The sequence below is a fragment of the Strix uralensis genome, chromosome 20 (assembly GCF_047716275.1).
Source record: "Strix uralensis isolate ZFMK-TIS-50842 chromosome 20, bStrUra1, whole genome shotgun sequence".
In the NCBI taxonomy this organism is placed as follows: domain Eukaryota; kingdom Metazoa; phylum Chordata; class Aves; order Strigiformes; family Strigidae; genus Strix; species Strix uralensis.
This window is the reverse complement of record NC_133991.1, coordinates 7,486,074-7,507,061: the sequence shown is the minus strand read 5'-3', so window position 1 is coordinate 7,507,061 and position 20,988 is coordinate 7,486,074. Positions and strand designations below refer to the sequence as shown.

Here is a 20,988-nt window from a genome sequence, read left to right as displayed (position 1 = left end):
TTAATAAGGTCTACGAAAAAGCTGGTCTATGGATTGTCCCTTTTTATTTTGTAGCTACAGATTAAATCTTGTGTTGTTATTTATTTCATCAAGGTGCAAGAATCATGTTGCAAGGAGCTAACAATAGAGATAGCACAAGGAAATCTATGCTTAGGTCCCAACTGTTTCTTCAACATCCTGTAAAGAAACACCTTCAGAAGGTAAATAGGGAATATCGGTTCTGCTAGGAAGCCTTGCAGGTTAGGACATAGCCTCCCCCTCCCTGTAGCAGCATGGTCAGTCAGATGCATTTTCTAGCCAAGGATAAGTTTACTTCTATCAGTAAAGGTCACAGCACTTAGCAGAGCTGTAAAAGCCTTTTATAAAGGAGCAGCAGAGACCTACAAACACAAAGCAAGCTGCCTCAGTCACTCAGCAAGGAACCCAGATCTCCTGAGAGCCAGGGACACTGCTTAGCATCACTGCTGAAGGAAGGAAGATCCAAATCCAGCACCTTGCTTCTCAGCACTGCTGCTATTTATTTAGCTGAGTTGTTTTCAACAAACACCTCAAGGTCAGTCTCCAGGCTACATCTGAAAAGTTGGCAAAAGCTTAACAGAAAGGATGGATGCCACAAAGGAACCTTTGTGTGCAGCTTCTCAGGGATCTTCCAGGAGCCAGTCTGTGGGGGTCAGAAATCAAAGGTTTGAAAGTCACTGAGTTAGCCTGTTAACAGAAGACAAACAAGTCACAAGAGGTTAACAGAAACACGGATTTCTACCTTTAGCTAGATTTATTCTCTCACTCTGCCAGACAATTCATCACTAGCAAAGTTTTGATTAGGGCTGGAAGGACAAGAAAAGGAGAATTTACAATCCAAATTTCAGCAGCTGCCAGCATACTCATTCATATGAACTTTTGAGAACGTTTCTTTGGAACTCTCTATTTTAAAAAGAAGGCTAAAGCAATTTGGTTGCAAAAAGAAGGCACTGCTGCAAGAAGACAGATGCTGTTCCTAATTTTCAGCAATAATTTCATGTAATACCAAAATATTTGGCACGAAGCACCCGATTAAAGAAATGCCATTGCTGATGGCAGATGGTACTTCTCATCCCAATCTGTAGCAGCCTGCTAACGTTAGATGTAATCTGATTGCAAACACAGTGCATGCATTTTTTCCAGATGAGCAAGCTTTACATAATTTTTCATTGCTCTTATTTTAGTTTGTTAACAAACATCATCATTATGAGCAAACAACCTGATTACAGTGTTATCAAATGAATCCCTTCTGCTCACCCCACCCTTCCAACCTTCCAGCACCTGGAAATATCAGCAAAAACAGCCCTCCCCCCCCACCCACGCTTGTACTACCTGCTTGTAACACCTAGTTTTAAGCTGCTCATACTATCAAGAGCCAGGAGGGAGCCTTGAAAGAACCTGACTTAAGGCTATGGCACTAAATTACAGCAAGACTTTCCCTATGCAAGAGGCTTGGGAAATATTCCAGGCTGCAGGTTGCTCACCTTTACTTTGAATTTTGTTCTAATCACACATTGATTTGCCAAGTACTTTTACCCCAGTGGGAACTCATGGCAGATCCTCCTTTAAGTTTACTCAAGTGTAACTCTATGCAGTAAGAAAACAGGGTTTTCTTCAAGGAAGTTGCACTTCTATAAACCTCATTGAACAAAGCTGTGCACTCGCCAAATAGTGGCTGCTTGAGTTATGAAAGAGAGTTTGTTTAACAGAAAACAAGTGAATACGTGTCCGACTGCCTTTCTCTTCCTCTTTGCTGGCTGAGAGACAGAATTCAGTGGAGACCAAAGATGACTGCTTTGCTAACTAAAGTAGTGACAGACTCACTCAAAGTTGAGACCATGCTAACACAGGGCAATAATGCTCATTCAGGGCAGACATTTCAGAACTAGGCAGGTTTCCTAGAGCCATACCAAGGGCATGTAAAAAAACTCCAATAACTTTTTTCTACTAATTCGCGGAGTCCCTCTCCCCAGTAAAAATTATGAAACAATGCTCCCATTTGCCACCAGATTTGAATAGGCACCATTTGGATGCTTTGAACTCTGTACTTCAGAGAAGCAAGACAGGCTGGCCTTCTTGCACTTGTCAAATAGTGTGTTTAGCTTTTAACAAGCGTCCAAGAGCAAAACAAAGTATGTTTTCCCTACTCTCTCAAGCACTGAAAACATGCAGGTGCAACTTGTTCCAGCTGCACAGTAACTGGAGCTAGAATTTAACAAGTTACATTATCTTCATTTCAACAGCCACCTGCAGGCACTTTGAAACACTCAGCATCTAGTCTTGGTTCAGCTGAGTAAGTTACACAGCATTTGTAGGGAGGAGGCAGTGGAAGGCACGATCATCATCAAGGTCTAGGTCACAAATTCTGCATTTCTCATGCTGGGCACCAGCTACATTCCCTACACCATAATATGTAAAGAAAAAAAAAGTCTACCTAAGGTGCTCACTGCACCACGGGTACACAAAGGGTCTGAAATTCCAATCTATTGAGGACTTTCACTACTAATTTCCTCTGATGGTCCCTATAACATAGGTGATTTATGAAACCTCCACAGCAACTGGGTAGTAGAAATAAAGACAACAGAATAAACTTCATCGTTTTTATTCTGCAAAGCAATATGCACATCTTACAAACACAAAATTAATCTAGGAGAGAAATGTCATTTCCAAATTGGCTATTGACCATCATGCAACAAGACAAGTGAAATGTAAGAACAAAACAAAAAAGCCATCTTAACCCTACAATCACCTGCAGAGGGTTGAAAACCAAGGCTCAGATTTTCTATGTAATGCCAAAGAAAAATGCAAAAGAAAATGGCAGCTTTCTAAGAACAAGAAAACACGTACAAATAGAATCAAAACTGATTCAAGTCATAGTTAAAAAGAAAAAGAAAACAAAAAAGGAAAGATCAATATGATCTGAACTTTAATATTAAAGTTTTTACTCTTCTGTTTGGCTGCATTAACTTTTGTACATTGCGCCTAGAACAATCCAATATTCCTCAGTATTACAGCATTTCAACTCAACGGACACCCTTACCTCTCTGCTGCAATACAGGGGTGCAAAGGGATAAACTAAGGCCAAAAAATACAACTCTAACATTTTCCCTTTTGTGTTTGTGGGTCACAATCTTAATATTTCTGGGTACTTCAATACAGTGGGTAATAAACTGCAAAGCAGGCTCCTCTAATTACCAAACAGCAAAACCAGATTAAAAAAACCAGCCCAAATTCCAGTTTGGATATTTGGAGTATGATTTTTAATTTGCTGAAACAGAAAGGACTTGGCTTTGCTTTTTTTAAGGAGTCGTGTTATATTGGGTGTTTTCTAGGTATTTCCAGAATTTGCTACACCACCCCAATCTGTTTCCTATTCCTGCCTTTGGTCCCCAGATCAAGCCACCCTCGTAGGCAACTCTAGAAGTCAGTATTAATGCAGAAGGCTGGGTATGCATGAATTAGGAACAGCTCAGACAGTTTTCATGAGAAGCTGTCTACCTGTTTTGACTTCACCGATTCATTTCAGTGAAGTAGTATTAGCCCATAGCAGCATCAGGAGAAAACTGGAAGCTTCATTTTATCCCTAGACTTCAAACTAGGCCATCTCTAAAGCTTTACCTTAACATCCCTGGAGAAAAACACACGTTAGTTAATACCACTTAAGTAACTGAAATTCTATAAAGAAAACACGTTCTGAAAAAAAGTGTGACTATTTCACTTCAAACACTCTGAAGACTCATGAACTTACTGAAGTCCCACACATACAGACCAGCAGGGTCCCATTCAATAGTATGGTATTAGCTAATACCTATAGGTATTACTCACAGGTAATAAACTAAGTCTATAGGTAATAAACTAAGAATCTTATGCCAGCATAATTGAGACTGTGAGATTTTGACTTGAGTTTCTTCTTTTGTGTAGTTTAGAGCAAAAGTAGAAGGGAAAAAAGTACATGTTTATGTATGCAGACCTACAGTTATACTATCTAACAAGAAAGCTGAAAGACAAGATGAAAGGTCAATTAAGGCAACCAGTGAGATTTTAAAAGCAGTGGTGGAAATGTCTGCAGGAAAACCCTGACTCATGAAAATTAAGGAGGCTGCTCAATAAGAAGCTAGAAAGAAACAGCAAAAGCCAGAATGGGAAAGGGAGAAATACACAGAATAAAACCTCTGATTTAAGAATGGACAGAGAGAACAGTATGTGTTCTACTGTGTGGTTTCTTTGACCTGAATCACAACAGCCCTAGTGCTCTCCTTGTCATTTTCCCCTGAGTGGACAGCATTAAATGGAAATGGGACAAAGCTAATAAAAGTGTTATTTTCAGCTGCCCTTCAGAGACGGATGGAGAGTCCCAAAGTGAAGCTTTATACCAGACTATGGGATTTCTTTTCCTTTCATTGTTTGCACTTGCCCAAGGCTGTGCAGAGCCCCGGACTGTTCATACAATACATCTTTTTATTAAGTTTCACTCTCTAGGAAAAAAAAAAGCACAGAAAGCTGCTCTGCAGCAGAGATGCACAATCCTGGTTTGAGGGCTGCAGATGGGAGGCCAAGTGGAAAGCTTTCCAGATAGTCTCTATGCTGACTGGTTCTCAGCATTCAGCAAGCCAAATGAAAAAATAAAGGAGGAAAAAAAAATAAATCAAACTTAGCACTTTTCAGTAAGAAACATTTTAAAATGGGACTTCACTTCTTCATTTTTTTACTATGAATAAAAGCACAACTTTGCCCTAAATACAGCACTATGAAAATGTGAATATGTATTTCTTTTTTCAAAAAAACCCTAAAATGTTGATACCTTTTCTTGCAAGCAAGGAGCAAATGGAAGAAAGTATTAGGCCACACAAATACACATTTAATTCATGTAGTAGATTGGTGGCTTTGGAAATGCAGTATTATATCAAAGGTGCATACTGTTTCAAACACACTGTACATATCATTGGGCAAAAAAACAAAGATCTGTTGGTTTGTTTGAGACACTTGCAAAGGCATCTTAACCTGCCCAGATGCAGCTAGACAAAAATATCTTGCTCTGACTATATGTAGCCATATCACTAAACATATCTACACAAACATTCGGCTATGTCCACAGGTAAAGACTGAAAGTTTCCGGCCGCACTACAATGCGGAACAAGTGCATCATCTGACCTATTCTGAATATACTTTTATAAATATGTACAAATCAATTACAGGCACTTGAAATGTCTTTGGTTGGAATAAACCAACATTGCAAGATAATGTATTCACAGAGTGTTAAGACCCATTCTGGGTTCAGCAGGCAATGATTACGGTTCTCAGTCATTCTCAGTAAAAGTAGAGGATGGATTATGCTTCTGACAAAGCAACCTAAACAAAAGAAAAAGAAAACATTTAATTAAAGCCAAATTCTTAATCCTGTAACAGTGATATTACTTATCTCCATGCAGCTGGCCTATCTGTCCTTGCCTTTTCAAAGAACCTTGAAAAAATCTAACTTGGAAAGAAAATCAAAGTCTGAAGGTGTTTTGTACTTAGCATTATCAATTTAAAAAAAAACCAAAACAAAACACAACAAAAAACCAAAAAACCCAAACCAGCTTACACTACAAAACATCATTATGATCTAAAGGTGCCAACATTAGCTTCCTACTTCACAATTAAATATATTAACATTTAATCCTTCAAGCAAAGTGCAGGTCTCCAATGCAGCACTGAATAATGACTGTTTCAATAGCTTTCTCATGGTTTTAATTTAATTCTGATTAACAACCATTAGAATTATGTATCATGTTTTATTCAAATTTTTCAGTCTGTTGTGATAAAAGATAAATAAAACTACTCAATGCCATCTATTCAATACTTCATACAAAACGGTGCAACGTCAGAATTATGGCAGAACAGTTGCATTACAGCACCTACTGAGCTGCAAGAATCCACTTCTGTAGGAGAGAAATCTGAGAGAAATCTAACTCTGAGGATCTACAAAGCACATGTATTTATTTTGTAGCACCCATCTGTACTGTCCACAATGAAACACCCATGTCTCTTTGAAAGGGGATTAAATCTACATCTCCAGAGATAAGAAAAACCAGTCTGTACTATGTAAAAAAGGAGGTTTTCTATGTTTTCTTATCAGAGTCAATATTTTGTTATTACACAGACTCACCTTTTCAGAGCAGAATTCTGTATTGCTTTGCCTCAGTTTGCTTGGTCTGCCTTTAATAACTGCATAGCAGAACATTGTAATCACCATCACAAAAAGAAAGTAACTGGTATGCATGAGATGCAGGTTTATTAGAGAACGATCATCCTGCACAGAGAATTAAAACCATTTACTGACAATGCACCAATAGCTGGCATTTTATATTAAAGCAATAATTATCAGATCAGCACAGAAATTACTTAATGAATCAACTTTCTCCCCTTTACCCAGCTGGCATAGTAATGAAAGTGATTCCTAACTGTGGCACAAAGAGCCAAAATGGTCCTCATGTTAAAAATCTGTACTAGAGATCTCTTCCCATATACTGGCAGTGTCTTTTGTCAAATGATTTCAAAATATTCATGTTAGACATTAAAAGCTGTGAGGCACATGGAGATTACATAAAGACCATTAAGCCCAGCATGGGTAAAGCATACCCAACTCTGTCTCAACCCTTGCACTACACAATAAACCAGCACTGAATACGGTGATTTTAGGACATGAACAGAACCATATTCCATTAAACCAGAGCTAAACATTTATTCAACATAACGTATAAAATCACCATGGCACTTACATCTGGAACTATAACAGTTAGTTTGGGATTTAAAGCATGATACACTTTTCCGATTGCTCCTTTGTAACACCAGAAAGGGTTATAATCTTGTGCATATTTTGTATTAGAGTCCCTTGCTGTGGTGAAGATCTTGTACCAAAGTGTAGCATTGCTGTAGGTTTCAGGAACACAATGTGGTGGCTGACTGCAGAAAAACAGAAATAATTAGCACTGCAATTGCCATTCTTCATTTTTGTTAAGGCTTTTAGAACTGAGTCAAGGCCAGTCTCCTCAACAACAGCATAAACCACAGTTTTATTTTGGACCTTCCAAAACAACATCAAAAAACAAAGCTTAACTGAAAGGGTGTATAAAAAACCCCATATCATTCCTATACTAAGATTAGAATTTAACTGCATGTTGTTCCAGTAAGTCAACACCCCACAGCTTAATTAGAAGAACACTGGTTTTCATAAGGCTTCACAGACATGTGAATCTATCTGGTGGTTCTCCAGGGTATACTGAATAGTGTCAGAGTCTGCAGAAGACAAAGGGAAGCTATTTTGATGAAAGTGTGTACCTGCTGGGGTATGGTAGCAAAACAGCATTCAGCTTACACTGATCTCTCAGCAGGGAAGAGGGTAAGAACCTTAGTGTCAAGCCTTAGCTCTCATGCAAGGTAGTGGAATTAAATTACAGAGTATCTTTCTTAAAAATTCACAGATTCCTTTGTTCCTGGTGAAGTTTAAATCGCAGGTAGCACGTTGAAAGGCAGGTAGGGGCTATAGTTCAAAACATCTACAGAAAAAATATAGGGCTGCTAAAAGACTGCAAAAGTCTCAAGGCAGGGTTTTTACTGTGGGGGAAGGCAGGCGAGTACATAATTTCTACAGTCAACAATAACGTTCATCAGAAAGTAACAACCTCAGAGGACCAGCGGAGGAATTAGTCACCCAGTAACCAGTCTATGAAGGAGTGTTTAAAATACACTTACACTGTGACAGGAAATACATTGCTGGCTGCTGTCACAGTCATGCAAGTTGTGAACACAACCTGCTCGCAGTGGCCATGAAGAACACAGTCATCTGAGTTCCAGGCAGCAGGCAGGGTGAATGTAATATTTATCTCCTCATGGGATTCTCTGCCTTTGAGAAAGAGAGAAGAAAAGCTGGTTTGCGTTCACAAAAGTATCGGAGCAACAATCACTAGGATAAGGACAACATGCAAATAACTAAGGCAGCAACCATCACCCTGAATCTGTACCTTTGAAGTCATCCAGGATCTTTACTATCAACAAAGAGAGCAAAAAGAAAGTTAAAAAACAAATCAAACCAAACTACAAAACCCCCAGCTTCTGGTCTTTCTAATCTCTCCTGCCCCCAGAAGAAACGGAGTCATTAGGCTCTATTCAGAAGTGAAAAACTCACTATAAGTGAATTCATGCATGTTCAGAGAACTTTATTAGAAAGAAAAAAAATCACTGATCTTTAGCCTTTCTCCTCCCAAAGACTTTGTTCCACATTTGCTTTTTCTGGTGCTTACTTTTCAAATTGGAGATATTTGTGTAGACAAAAAGGTGCCAGCAGATATTGAACTGCAGATTAAGTAGTGTACATTAACTCCACATGGATATATTCATACTGAAACTAAATCCAGGCTACTGCAAATGGAACTTTGCATCTGATAGCTCTTAAAGCAGTAACAAAATAATAACATAAAATACAGTAATACAGATTTACAGCTATGGTAAATGTCTCTTCACAGCTCTCTGAGGTGCGAAACACCTTCAGGCATTATTATAAAATGCAACCCAGGCTAAAAGCTAAAATTCCATGAGATCCTACTATCAATTTCTACAGTCTCCTGTCAAAACTTACTGGCAGGGCAGCCACATAGCAGATCAGTCTCTTCACACCACAGAAATTGCTACCGTCTTATTTGTTAATGTTTGCAATATTAAAGCTTATTCATGCATGCATTTTAGATAACTTTTTTTTTTTTAGGCAACATGCTACTTGATATCTCTAATGTATATACATTAATGCCTTTAAAACGTGAGTTTAGGACTTGCAGATGTATCAAGATAGAACTGAAGATAGTCACTGTAGAAGCTTTTGCTGCTCGGAATTTTGTTGGCTTAAAAATTACCTTCCATTGGCATTAGGTTAATCATTTAAAACTGCAAAGCCTCATCTTGGAAAACCTGCAGGTTCTTTTCCATTCTGAATGCAGGGAAAGGTTTTTCTAGCAAACAAGCGAGTGGGTCTATATAGGAATACGATCACAGCAGATCTGGAAACACATGTATGTTCCAAGCAAAAGACTCATCTCACCAATAAGCAGCTGGTGAATTTTTATTTGATTATGTAGTTTATCATTCAAATTTATAGAGTCTTGCATACCTGAGAGTCCAATCTGGTGTCCAAAAATTGTGGAACTTAGATGTGTGACATTGCGAGAATATCCACCAAATGGTCTGAGTGGGTCCAGCGTCAATGTAATTGTAACAGAGATGTTTATTGGACCTGAGTCCTCAAGAGTCTGTGGAGACTGTGTAGAAGATCTCGCCTGTCCACTGGTCACGGTACTTTCTGGAGTTGTGGTATCATTGATGAGATGCTTTAAGGTTTCATTCTCAGATATACAGAAGTCCAAATCATTAAACCTCAGGAGGAAAGTATTCCAGTCCTTAAAACAAATGTGAAGATTTCAATCAGATTAGCAAATTAACTGTTGGCTGCCACTTCAAAGAGCAGTGCAGACCTTGATACGTACCATCACGCCTGCGGTTCCAAGCCATTTAACAAAAATTACATGGCTCACAAAGCAAGCACAAGTACCACCATGGCTATCTCAACAACAGGACAAGTTGTTTACAGAAGTTAGACATGTTCAATCCCAGCCACCGTCTGACTGCTGCTCAGTGCGGCAGCAGAATATCCTCCTTTAAGCTACAAAAGGAATATACTAACTTGGTCTGTTCTCACCACACTCAGGGTATGAGCAGTTTCTAGCAAGGGTTCCCTCATTACAGAATAGTACCACTAGGTAAGAAGTTTCACAAAGCAGCTAGCTGACACAACAGAGTAAGAAAAAGAACATCTTCTAGTCATAGTAGGGAAGATCCACGTCACATGATTCAGCCTCATCCCCAAAATAAAACAAGACTATTCAAACATTCATACCAATAGCCCCTTTCTTTATGAAATTAGAGGTAAGTATAAGTGAAGACAATCTCCTGTAAAACTACGCACTCCCATGACAGGGTTCTTGAGGGGGGAAAAAAATGTAACTCCTTAGCTTTGGGCATGTTTTTCAAATTAGCATTCCCACTGTTCAGCTCAGGAACTTGTACCTACCTCTGTCATTTCTGGCGACTTGATCTCCTTGATTTTGAAGAAATAACCCAGTGTCAGAAAAGCTATTGCCATAGCGCTTACACTGATCATAAAGACCACAAGCGGAGGTCGACTGCTGATGTAAACCTTCAGGTTCTCCAACAGGTTTATGTTGAACATTATTCTGATTGTTCACCTGAAAACAAAGATTACAACAGAGTGACTGGGCAGGGTACAGGTTGGTAGATCACATAAGACAAAAGTTTGAGAATAAAAAAATGGAATAACAACTAAAATGAGATTAAATTCTATGACTGTACTGTTCACTGAACACAGACTCAGTATGCTTTAAATAAAACACAAATCAAAAACATGCTCAACATCACCTTCTCAGCACCTGAAACTGCCAGCTGGGAACAGATTTTAAGAAATGAGGACAACTTCTAGCACAGCCGAATATCATTGATAAGCCATAAACCCAGTTATTTTCTTTCCCCACATACTTGGGCAGAATATACACTGCTACATTTTAATTCCAGTAATATCTGAATTCATCAAATTACAGTGCGGATGGAGTTGTAGTGCAGCCCACAGATCAAACTTTGTACATCCTTGCATATATTTTCAAAACTGAGGCTGAAGCCTTGAAGATCCCCTTTTACCCCATCCCTAGTCCCAAATGCCTCTACCTTCAAAATGGGATCTAAGAAGCTGCCTACGTCACTTTAGGCTTCTGCCTCAAGAATCCTGTGGTCAGAAACACCTGACAACCGCATGAGGGTGGAGGCTGGAAGACTCCTTCCTTTATTTGATTCTTGCAGGATCTAGAGAACTTTTGCTAATCTGTAAACAACGAGAGGACCTTATACATGCTGAGAAAACATACTAAACCATTCATTTTTGTCCAAAATACAGTATTTTGTCCAATTCCCCTTCTGAATTTTCATTTGCAGAGAAGAAAGATCCAAACTAATTTCACTGTATCGGTTTTCCCACCTCCACTCACAACAAAAAGCAAGCAGTCCTATGTTAAAGAGCGGCCCTTGCAGCACCTACTTCAGAAGCTCTGCAAGGAATGAACTTCAAGCAAATTTCTTATCTTTGTCCTATCTAAAATCCTGGCTGAAAAGGCTTTTAACCGCAACTAAACTAGAAAGGCAGTAACTGTTCCTAGCAATGTGTTGCTTATCCCCAAAACTCATCGGAAAAGGCAGATTTCAGGACTAGCATCTGAAGAATTCAGCACTGCAGTGGTTAATGTTTGAGCATTCATACAGATCTGATAACATTTAATTAAGTCAGGGACTCTGCTCCCTGCAGGTCTGGGTGATTCTTATTGACTAGAAGCACACCTCATTTACAACCCAGATGTAGCATGGCTGAAGAGTGGCAAGTCTGAGGATGAGTTTTGAGAAAGAGGGCAAGGGAGAGGGTGATCTTTGATCTATCTATTGATTTAAAAGAAAGCAAGTGAAGGAAAAAGGACAAGCTTTCAAAGTCTTTTTCAGATCCCACAATAACCCCAAATTTCTTGTGTATACTCGAGATTTTACTGCTGGAAATGTTTCTGTTACTCTTAACAGAGGAATATTGACAAAACCTGAAAAATTGCCCCAGAGAGGGGAAAATTCAACTCACTGAGAATAGACCCGAGATCCTGTGGCAATAACACAACACTGAGTTGTGCATGCGTACTTTGCCAGTCTCCTCCCCGCACACCTTCTTGCTCTCCCCGGTGAAATCTGCTGAAACAGTGCTCATTCCAGAGCACAAGATCATGTCCTGGGTTTACTATTTTGCACCCTCAACCCATTTTCATCCACTCTGCAAAGACCAGAAAAGCTAGCAACTTTTTATCGACAAGAATGACTAGGTGCTGCAAATATCCCTTCACAAAAATAAGGGGAATGTCTGAGAGTGGAAAGCACAGTGCAGAGAAAGGATGGAGAGAGAAGAGAGGAAAGAAAAGGCAACACTAAATGTGCACCTTACCAGAACTTCTATCTTTGTCCAAGACCAGCTGTGCTATGGCCAAACAGGCCAGTGGAGGTGGCAGAAGGCAGGAGTGAGGGGGAAAGGCAGAGCTGGTGTTGGCAAGGATCATGCTGGGTACGATCTGCACTTCTGTACTACGTTCTGCCTCCTATTTTGTCACTGGCAGCAAATTTCTTAAACGAACCCTAGTTAAAAAATCCCAAACGCTCCATCTAGAAGCATTGGAGACACATGTTGAGATGGAAAAAGACCAAAAGATAAACTAAAAGCAGAGTTGTATTCAGTGTTCCCTTCTGAATTTCCTTTTGAAAACAACAACACAGATGTAGGCTTTATTACAGCATTTAATCAAAGCTGAATGTCACCCACAGCATATAGAGTACTGTGATCCCTTTTTAAAGGGGCTTCCAACAGCTCCATTAGCATGCTTGTTTACCACAGGGTCTAAAATCAGCCATAAAATTGGATGTGCTGAAAAGCATACATATAAAAATATTTGGGATAATATTTTTATGTAAGGGATCACCAGCTTTTAAGTGCCGGTTGCTTAATATGCTCCCATAACTCAACGGCTTTGAAAGCAATTAGAAAAAGCTATAAGCTGCAATATCTGAAGCGTAATATGCCTTTGGAGCATTTGTGAGAGAAAAGGGAACAACTGTGGATTTCAATACTAGAGCTGACATGAAAATAGCAATTGGACACTGTTAGTGCAAACCAGAACCAAGAATAATGTTTCCATACTGCTGCCTGAAGAACTACCAATTTTTTTTATGACATAAAGTGCTTAAGTAACACTAATTATGGAAGAACTTGTGAAACAGATCAGTGCACATAAATCAAGATGTATATTCCCACTAGATTCTAGGGGTTCGGTTAATGGTTCACACACTTAAATTCCTCCTTTCTGTTCGGACCTGTTAGAAACACAACACAAATGGCTATTCTTCTACTAGCTCTAGTTTGCAACTAACAACTTCCTCTGTGTAAATGAGTAACCGAAAGAAAATACTTTAGACTTTTATTTCTTTTTCACACAGTTAAAAGAAGAAACCGAACGCTATTACCTCCTGGCAGGTCAGGAAAGCAAGATCAGATTTCAGTTTTTAGCTAAATAAATAATTTAGAAAGTGGCTCTAATAACTGCTGCCTGCCTCTCTCCACTCCGGCTAAGCCTTTTAATACTTGTGCAATAAAAATCTCCACAGTCAGCCTAACAAGTAACTCAAGCGCGACGGGAAGAATGAAAACTGCCAGCCTGGAACATTGGCCACCAACTCCGAAGTAATTGCTCGGTATTGAGGTGTATACATCAAGACCAAATGCCACATTCAGGCAGAGTTACAGCTGACTGTACTCATCAGGAAACACCTGACACGCACTGGAGAGATACTGTGCTCTTAAATCAGGCCCTACAAACCCCGGAAATTCTGTTATACAGTTAAAAAGATAAAAATGGTAAAGGATGGAAATACACAGCAGTTAATATGTCAGAGTCCCAGACAAACACAGAATTGGGTAGCCATCTAAAAAACGAGGAAATAGTCACTTATTCTACAGTTTAGGAGTCCTTCTCCAGTACAGCTCAAGACCAAAGACGAACATTTTAAATTCCTCCTTATTTTCATATGAAAAAGAACATAAAAGGTAATTTCTGAAATAGACCTATGAGTTTTTCAAGAAAAAAATTACAAATAAGGAAAATCTTCAAGTTTATTGCAAAGACCAAAAAGTCAATGAAATGAGTCATAGCAGAAGTATTAAATTCCCAAAGGAACTGAATTCCTAACGACGATAAAAAAAAAATGCATGCTGTACTAAAGCAGGTATTAAAAGCAAAATCGCAAATGTCAAAAGGAAAAAAAACAAAACATGAATTTTAAAGAGATCAGAGTAAACGTCTGACAACTCTTACATATATCTTGCCATAATGTCAACCACCATCTTTCCACCAGAAAGCTTAAAATCATGTAATTTCCTTACAAATATTTCCCCTTCTCATTGTGCATATAAGTCATTTGAGAGCAGAAAAACATTTGGAGGGGTTTAAATAATAAACCACCACTGAAATACCTTAAGGAAGAAAACTGTAAGTGGAAGAGAAGGGCAGCAGGCCAGCACTAACCCATCCCAACAGCACTCCATTAAGACCTCGCATGTTTTCTAAGCCTGAACATCTTATTGCACATAATAGCGTTTAATCTTAACTGTGCTGCTCAGTTTATTTATAAATCAATTATGTTTTCAAAGATGCCCCATTACTAGTAGTACAATGAGGGTTAGGAAATGGGTCACATCAGGGTTAACCCCTTTGAATGAAAATAATGTTGCATGCCAGAAAAACACTCATAAACACAAATCAACCGAACTGTGATTTTCCTAGCAAATGATCCATAAATAATATGCAAACAAAGAAATGGTGCTGATCTCAAACTAAAATGCCTCTCATTTAAGAACAGTAAACAGTAGCAGGTGCCAAAAACATCTTTAATTTGGTTTTCTTCAAACCAAACTTGAGGTCTAACACCTAAACCACTAAAACAGTAAAGCAAAATAGATTACACTTGTGTTAACTGTGAAGCTGCCTATTAAAGTTCAAAATATTCAAAATGATCTGTCAAAGCTTTATAAAGCCTAATTAACAAGAATGTCCGTATCTCTAATCTAATATCACCAGCCTGTTGAACAGAACTAGCAAAAGTAACCTCAGCTGATTTTATAACTGAAAATAAAGCCTCTGTTGGTTCTCAGAGCAGCAGCAATTATCCTCCTCTCCATTTTTTAAGGGATAGAAAACAGGATTAAAATTAAACAGAAGCTTTGAAATGCACCAGAAGGCTGCCTTTTTATGTCCTGAAATGAACTATTAATTTCTACTAGGTAAACTATCAAGAACTTTTATAGTCAGTTTCTTTCAGGAATTGGGGAAGGATAATAAAGTTTGTTTTTTTCCTTAAATCTTCATTAGAATTTCACAACATAATATTTTTATCATAAAACATGCGGTTGGGAGAAAAAGTGGAGTTTCCTACTTATTTTACAGAAAGACTTACTTTACCATACTGGTATCTATGGAAAAACAAAGAGGTGACAGTATCTGCAGCTGCTTCAGTTCATTTTTTTAGGAAGCATACCAAAACCCTGCAGGATGAAGTTGTACAGCCTGAAACCTCTGTCAGCAGCAGAAGGGCAGGCAGGGCTGACTCTGAGGGGAATCCTCCAGAGCACAGCACTTCTTGTATCTGGCTGATCCTCTTCCCCTGTCCTTCAGTGTTAAAAAAATAAAACGAAGTAAACAGACTCATAGTAAATGCCATCAGTTTTCTTCATGAAGTAGAGGAAGAGAAGTAATCAAGGCTTGTGGAGGAAGAAAGCTGATGAAAACATCACCTTCAATCCACTGCAACCAAATATAACAAGATCAGCAGTCAGATGTGCAAACACACATCCACTCCCCCCAAGACTGCTCCAGGAGAAAGCACCCAAGTGGGAGATCAGTGAATCGGCTCAAACCAGTCGGTGGCTCATCACAGTTTTCTGAGCTATTTTATTCTATAAATATGTTTACTGATAAAAAAAACTTGTTCCTAGAGCCTGGAAGCAGAAAGCATGGCAGGAAGATGGCCTGACCCTCTGCACATGCAAAAAGCACAGACAGAAGACACTGTACAGCACAGAACAAGAGCAAGATGTTGAAAAGGAGAAACGGAGATTCTTCCCCCGTGTTATTCTGGTAACGAGTCAGTCAGGAAGCAGATTATTAATGAAAGCCTGAGAGCCCCCGGACTTGCAAGAACAGAACAAAGCAAAAGGCTTCATGCTTGCATGAAATGTTTCTTTTCACCTCTCAAAACACTTTTCAAGGCATAATTAAGCATTTCAACATCCCCAAGAGCTACATAAACAGCAAACATTTCAGTTCAACCCATAAAACAATGCCAAGGAAGGGAAGTAATTTGGTCAGAATTATAGTAAAATGTAAGGATCAAATTGACAGTGAGTTTCAAACACCCAAGCTCCTGACTATAAGTCTTGTTAAAGACAGAAAACTTAGAATAAAAAGTAGATGAGTTAAAAAAAAAAAAAACAAAAAGGAAAATACGTGGATCAGACATTACTCAATCTGTGTACCCAACGTTTCCAGAGACTTAACAGCCCTTTCCAACAAATACGTGTTGTAGTTCAAAAATGTCTGTGGTGGATTTAACAGGAGTCCCTGAACAGTGTGTCAGCTGATGTTCCTGAGACAGCAAAGTTGATTTTAATTTACCACTTAAAGAAAAATTTATGCAGAAACAGACATATGCAAACAAGTTCCAAATACCTTTTTCAAATGCTGAGTTTTTAAAAAAATGAAGAACCAGAAAAAGGTAGAAAAGTTTTAAGCCAGGAAATATAAATGATGCGAGGAAAGCCTTTTATCACTGGTTCAATGAGCCCCAAATTCTGACTTTTGTTAAAAGTGAAAAAACAATTTAAAATATACCCAGCTGTAAATAAAAGTAAACCTAAGCTCTGGTTGAAAATAGACATTTTGCTGCCAAACTTTAAAAAGGCAGCTCCATTTGTCAAGTGAGCCTGTGCCATGGGAAAGAGTACACTTTCATACACAAGAGTTCTGGCTTGGGCATTTTTGAAACCTTCCAACTTCTTCTACAAGTCAATGTCATGACTTACAGCGTGACCTATCATAATCTAAATCATACGGACTGCAATAAAACAAACCATATTAGACTCAAGGACTTTGAAGTTGTATTAAAAAAAAATGCTATTCCGGTTACTGCTGCTTAGCATGAGAACCTGGGAGAGGAAGGCAAAGGTGTAGTATTTCAGTTCTATAGGATCTGTCAAAGTTCCATGAGAAATCAAATTCTGCATATACCATACTGTCAACAGCCAAGCAAATGCAGTTCACAGAAGGGCTTTACCCAAAAAGTATGAAAAGTCTCAGTAACAGTTTAATTATCAGAAACTGGTTTAGTGACCAACTTCAGAGGTTAATCATTGACTTCATTAAGGCTACCCATTCCGGAACGCAGTACAGAACTCAGCAGTGTAAGTACAGAAAAATGCCAGGAAAAGGCTCTTCAGACTGTTTGTAACAAGAACTGCTGCTTGTGATGAGAACTTGTCCTGGTTTCGGCTGGGATTGAGTTAATTTTCTTCCTAGAAGGTGGTACAGTGCTGTGTTTTGAGAATAATGTTGATAACACACTGATGTTTTAGTTGTTGCTAAGTAGTGCTTATCCTAAGTCAGGAGAGTAAGGAGACAGAGATGCAGACAGATACACAGCTTGAATCACAAGCAGAAAATGACTGACAAGTTGAGGAAATGGCAGCTTTAGTGGGAATGGCAAAGTAAGAGTTCTGGATGTGGAAAGAAGCTAACACCAGCTGCGTAAGAGAAGCAGGAAAACAGCCAGCAGCCACTAGTGAAGGAGAAACTACAAACAGCAGCAAAAAACGACTGAAATAAGGGACTTAGGCAATAGCTGAAATATCAAGAATATGGCAGTAATATTACCATGTCTGAACACTTTGTCTCCACTGGTCAAAAGAAACAGGACTTTAATTTGCTTACCCCAAACTCAGAGGTAAGTACAGTCTCCATTTTACAAATAGATAATTGAGAAAACTCGACATGCCAGGACATACGCAAGTTTTCTTGCAAAACAAAACCCAGGAGTTCTGGGTCCTGGGAACCAGCTTTATTCACAGGTCAGAACCATCTGCTCAAAAAAATGAAACTCCCAAGACAGACATGCTTTTGGCAAGGGGAGATTTGGGAAAAGCAACAAAATTCTGACACCAACGAGTTTCATTAAATTCTTAGTTTAGGGCTTACTTGATAAAAGAGCTTAATTTCTACAAAAAATGTTGTGCTATTTAATTAAAAGAAAAATTAAGACGATCACAGCTAACAGATCGGCAGTGTTTAAGGAGGGAGCCACACTCACAGAATCACAGAATCATTCAGGTGGGAAAAGCCCCTTGGGACCATCGAGTCCAACCCTCAGCCCCACTCTACAAAGTTCTCCCCTACACCAGGTCCCCCAACAGCTCATCCAAACGACCCTTAAACACACCCAGGGATGGCGACTCCACCCCCTCCCTGGGCAGCCTATTCCACTGTCTGACCACTCTTGCTGTGAAAAATTTTTTCCTAATTTCCACTCCTGTGGCTCTCCACCTGTCCAGGGGCGATGGACACACCAGCCTCCTGTCTCTTGCTGGATCCATGCAGCTCCCACAGAGGACACGGAGGTCTGTTGGTTCGTGCCCTCAGATGCTCCTCTCCACTGACAGAGCACAGTGTCTATTTTGTATTACCAGGTGACATCTCAAGTTCTCGTCCTTCAAGTAGGAAAGAAGAATCGCATTCCACCGGCCCTGAGCCACTCCTCAAATCACGGGAAGTAACAAAGCGACCAAGGTCTTAATCCTCTTTGATGTGACTGAATCTAGGGTCAAAGAGCATTCTGTCTCGCAGGCACAATTCAGTATTATCTCTGCTCAGCCTACCTACAAAAGTTATCCCCTGTCCTGCAGACACCTGCTGACCAGAAACTGGATTGCAGCCATCGGCTTATTCCCACAGACCAGAGGAAAAGCAGGTAGATGAAGCAGCAGCAGCTCACTAGGTGAACCTAGAACCATTTCGTATGTCAACCTAGAAGCAAAAGGATGAGTATCCATTTGCTGTCACTCAACCGTTTATAAAACCGCGATGATTATTTACCACAAAAGATAGGCCCAGCCACAACAGGCTTTCACTCCACGACACGCTGCTCATTGCAAAACTTCCCAGAAGTTCCAAGAGGATGTGAGAGTAATCCTTAATGAATTCTTATCTAGGCTCAAGGTTTGTCTAACAGAGCAAATTTACCCGTATAATTATGCCGCTAGAGCTAATCAGGCAAATAAATTTCCCCAGAGAAGACAAGCCCTTAAAAAGCAAACAAAGGGAAAGGGAAAATAAAAAAAAAGCTGTGCTGTAATCTGTTCTTTCCCTTGTCAGGCAGAAACGTTTCCCAGGGTGTCCATACCTGTGATTATGATACACGGTTCGAATTTAACGTTAGGTATCTAGCAGCCATGTTCTAGGCATGATGCACCAGAAATTTTATTATTAAAAACATCACGACACCTTTAGACAAGTTAAATCCAAAAAGTAAACGAAATGTGGATACGTAGTGAACAGCAAAAAAACAATGAAAGAATCACTATTCAAAAGCTATTTTGAAACGGAAATATTTTTACTGCTACCGGAATTACACTTTCTCACTGTTTTTTCCTGGTACGACGCCACACATGCAGAGTTCAAGCTAACACGCTTTAAAAAAGATTTTTTAAAGTAGATAATAAAGTGAAACTAACGCTATAGCGTATCAGCCAGGCCAAAGCACCGCCGTGTATCCCACCGCCGTGCAGCTCTGAACACAAACTACCTGGCTCGGGGGGGCGGCGGAGGGGAGGGATGTGCCCAGCCCACCCGCTCTGTCCCCGGACACGGGGCCGAGGGGCCGGCGGCCGCTCCCGCCGTCACACAACCCTCACCGGAGCAACCGAACGCCCCGCTCCTGCCACCGGCCCGCCAGCGGGATCTCGGCGTCGAGGCCCGGAGGAGCCCCCGCCACACACCGGCAGGACCCCCCCACCCCACCCCCCGGGCGGAGCAGGACGAAGGCGGCCCCACATCCACCGGGCCCGCCAGGTTGGCGATGGCCGGGATCCCCGCGCCCCGCACGGCACGGGAGGCCCGCGGGCCCCACCAGCCGGAGCCACCCCCGTCCCCATCTTACCGGCGCCCAAGGGGGGGAAGAGGCCCCCGGGCCGGGCGGGTCGGGGCCCGGAGGCAGCGGCGGGGCTCAGAGGCGGCGGAGCTGCTGTACGGGCGGGCTCTGCACCATCCTCTCCTGCCCTGACGGGGGCTACGGGGAGGGGGCCGGGCGGAGGCCGCTGCCACCGCCGCCGCTGCCCGGACACCCGCCTCCTCCGCCGCCGCCTTCCCGCTGCTTCCGGGGACGCAGCCGTGACCTCTCACCCCGGCCGGCCGCGCGGACGGTGGCGCGGGGGGGACAAGATTGCTGCGGCGCCGGCAACGCGCGGGCGGAGCCAGGAGGCGGGCGGGGCCCCAGCGGGCCCCGGGCCCATCCCCGGCCGAGCGGGCAGCGCCGGGCGGTGCCGCCCGCTGCCGCCCCGGGGAACGGCTCGTAGGCGGCAGCTCGGGGTCTGCGAAGCGCTGAGGGCTCAGCTCGTACCGCCCGCCCGCCTCCTCCCCGTTGTCTCCTCAGGCCGCAGCGCAGCTCCGGCACCTCCTCCCGCTTCTCTTGCACGGGCGGTGCCGACGCGTCCGAGCCCCAATTCCTGCCACCCCCTCGCCCCTCTTCCTTCCACCCCCTTCTCCATTAAAAATGATACAAAACAACTTTTTTTTTTTTTTTTAAAAAAGGTGTCCCCTACTTTAAAGTGTTCAAGATTAAATCCTGAACAAAGCAGAAGAATTAACATTTTAATTGTGATGATGTTCATAAGAGGAGAATGTAAGGTCTTGCACCTGGGAGGTGTAACACACGGGAACGAGTGCAGCGAAGCGCCATGGAGAGGGTGGAGGGTGGGTGAGGAGGACAGAGCCAGGCTCTTCGCTGTGGCACCCGGTGAAGGACCACGACCCAGTGGCAGATATCAGCACTCCCCAGCCTCCAGCATTACCGAGCTGGCGTAGCCCATTATTCCATCGTAACTTTGCTGTTCAGAGCAAGGCCAGCTCCAACGTCCTGGAATTTACAGCCAGGGCCTCCACCTTCCTAACCTACCCCTGACTCCAGCAGCAGCAGTCTGACAAGCTGGAAGGAAAACATCTCTAAGTATTTGCAATAGTTATGGTACTTCAGAAA

General features: G+C 41.3%; 1 protein-coding gene across 1 annotated transcript; it reads right to left on the bottom strand.

The window, feature by feature from the left end:
* Positions 1–2,604: 2,604 nt before the first annotated feature.
* TMEM248 (transmembrane protein 248) lies at positions 2,605–20,148 on the bottom strand. The gene is made up of 7 exons (XM_074890134.1): positions 19,894–20,148; positions 10,118–10,292; positions 9,161–9,446; positions 7,753–7,903; positions 6,780–6,963; positions 6,167–6,310; positions 2,605–5,367 (listed from the first exon to the last, which is right to left on the bottom strand). The coding sequence occupies exons 2-7, from the start codon at positions 10,274–10,276 to the stop codon at positions 5,347–5,349; spliced, it is 945 nt and encodes a 314-aa protein (XP_074746235.1). The 5' UTR covers positions 10,277–10,292; positions 19,894–20,148; the 3' UTR covers positions 2,605–5,346.
* Positions 20,149–20,988: the final 840 nt, after the last annotated feature.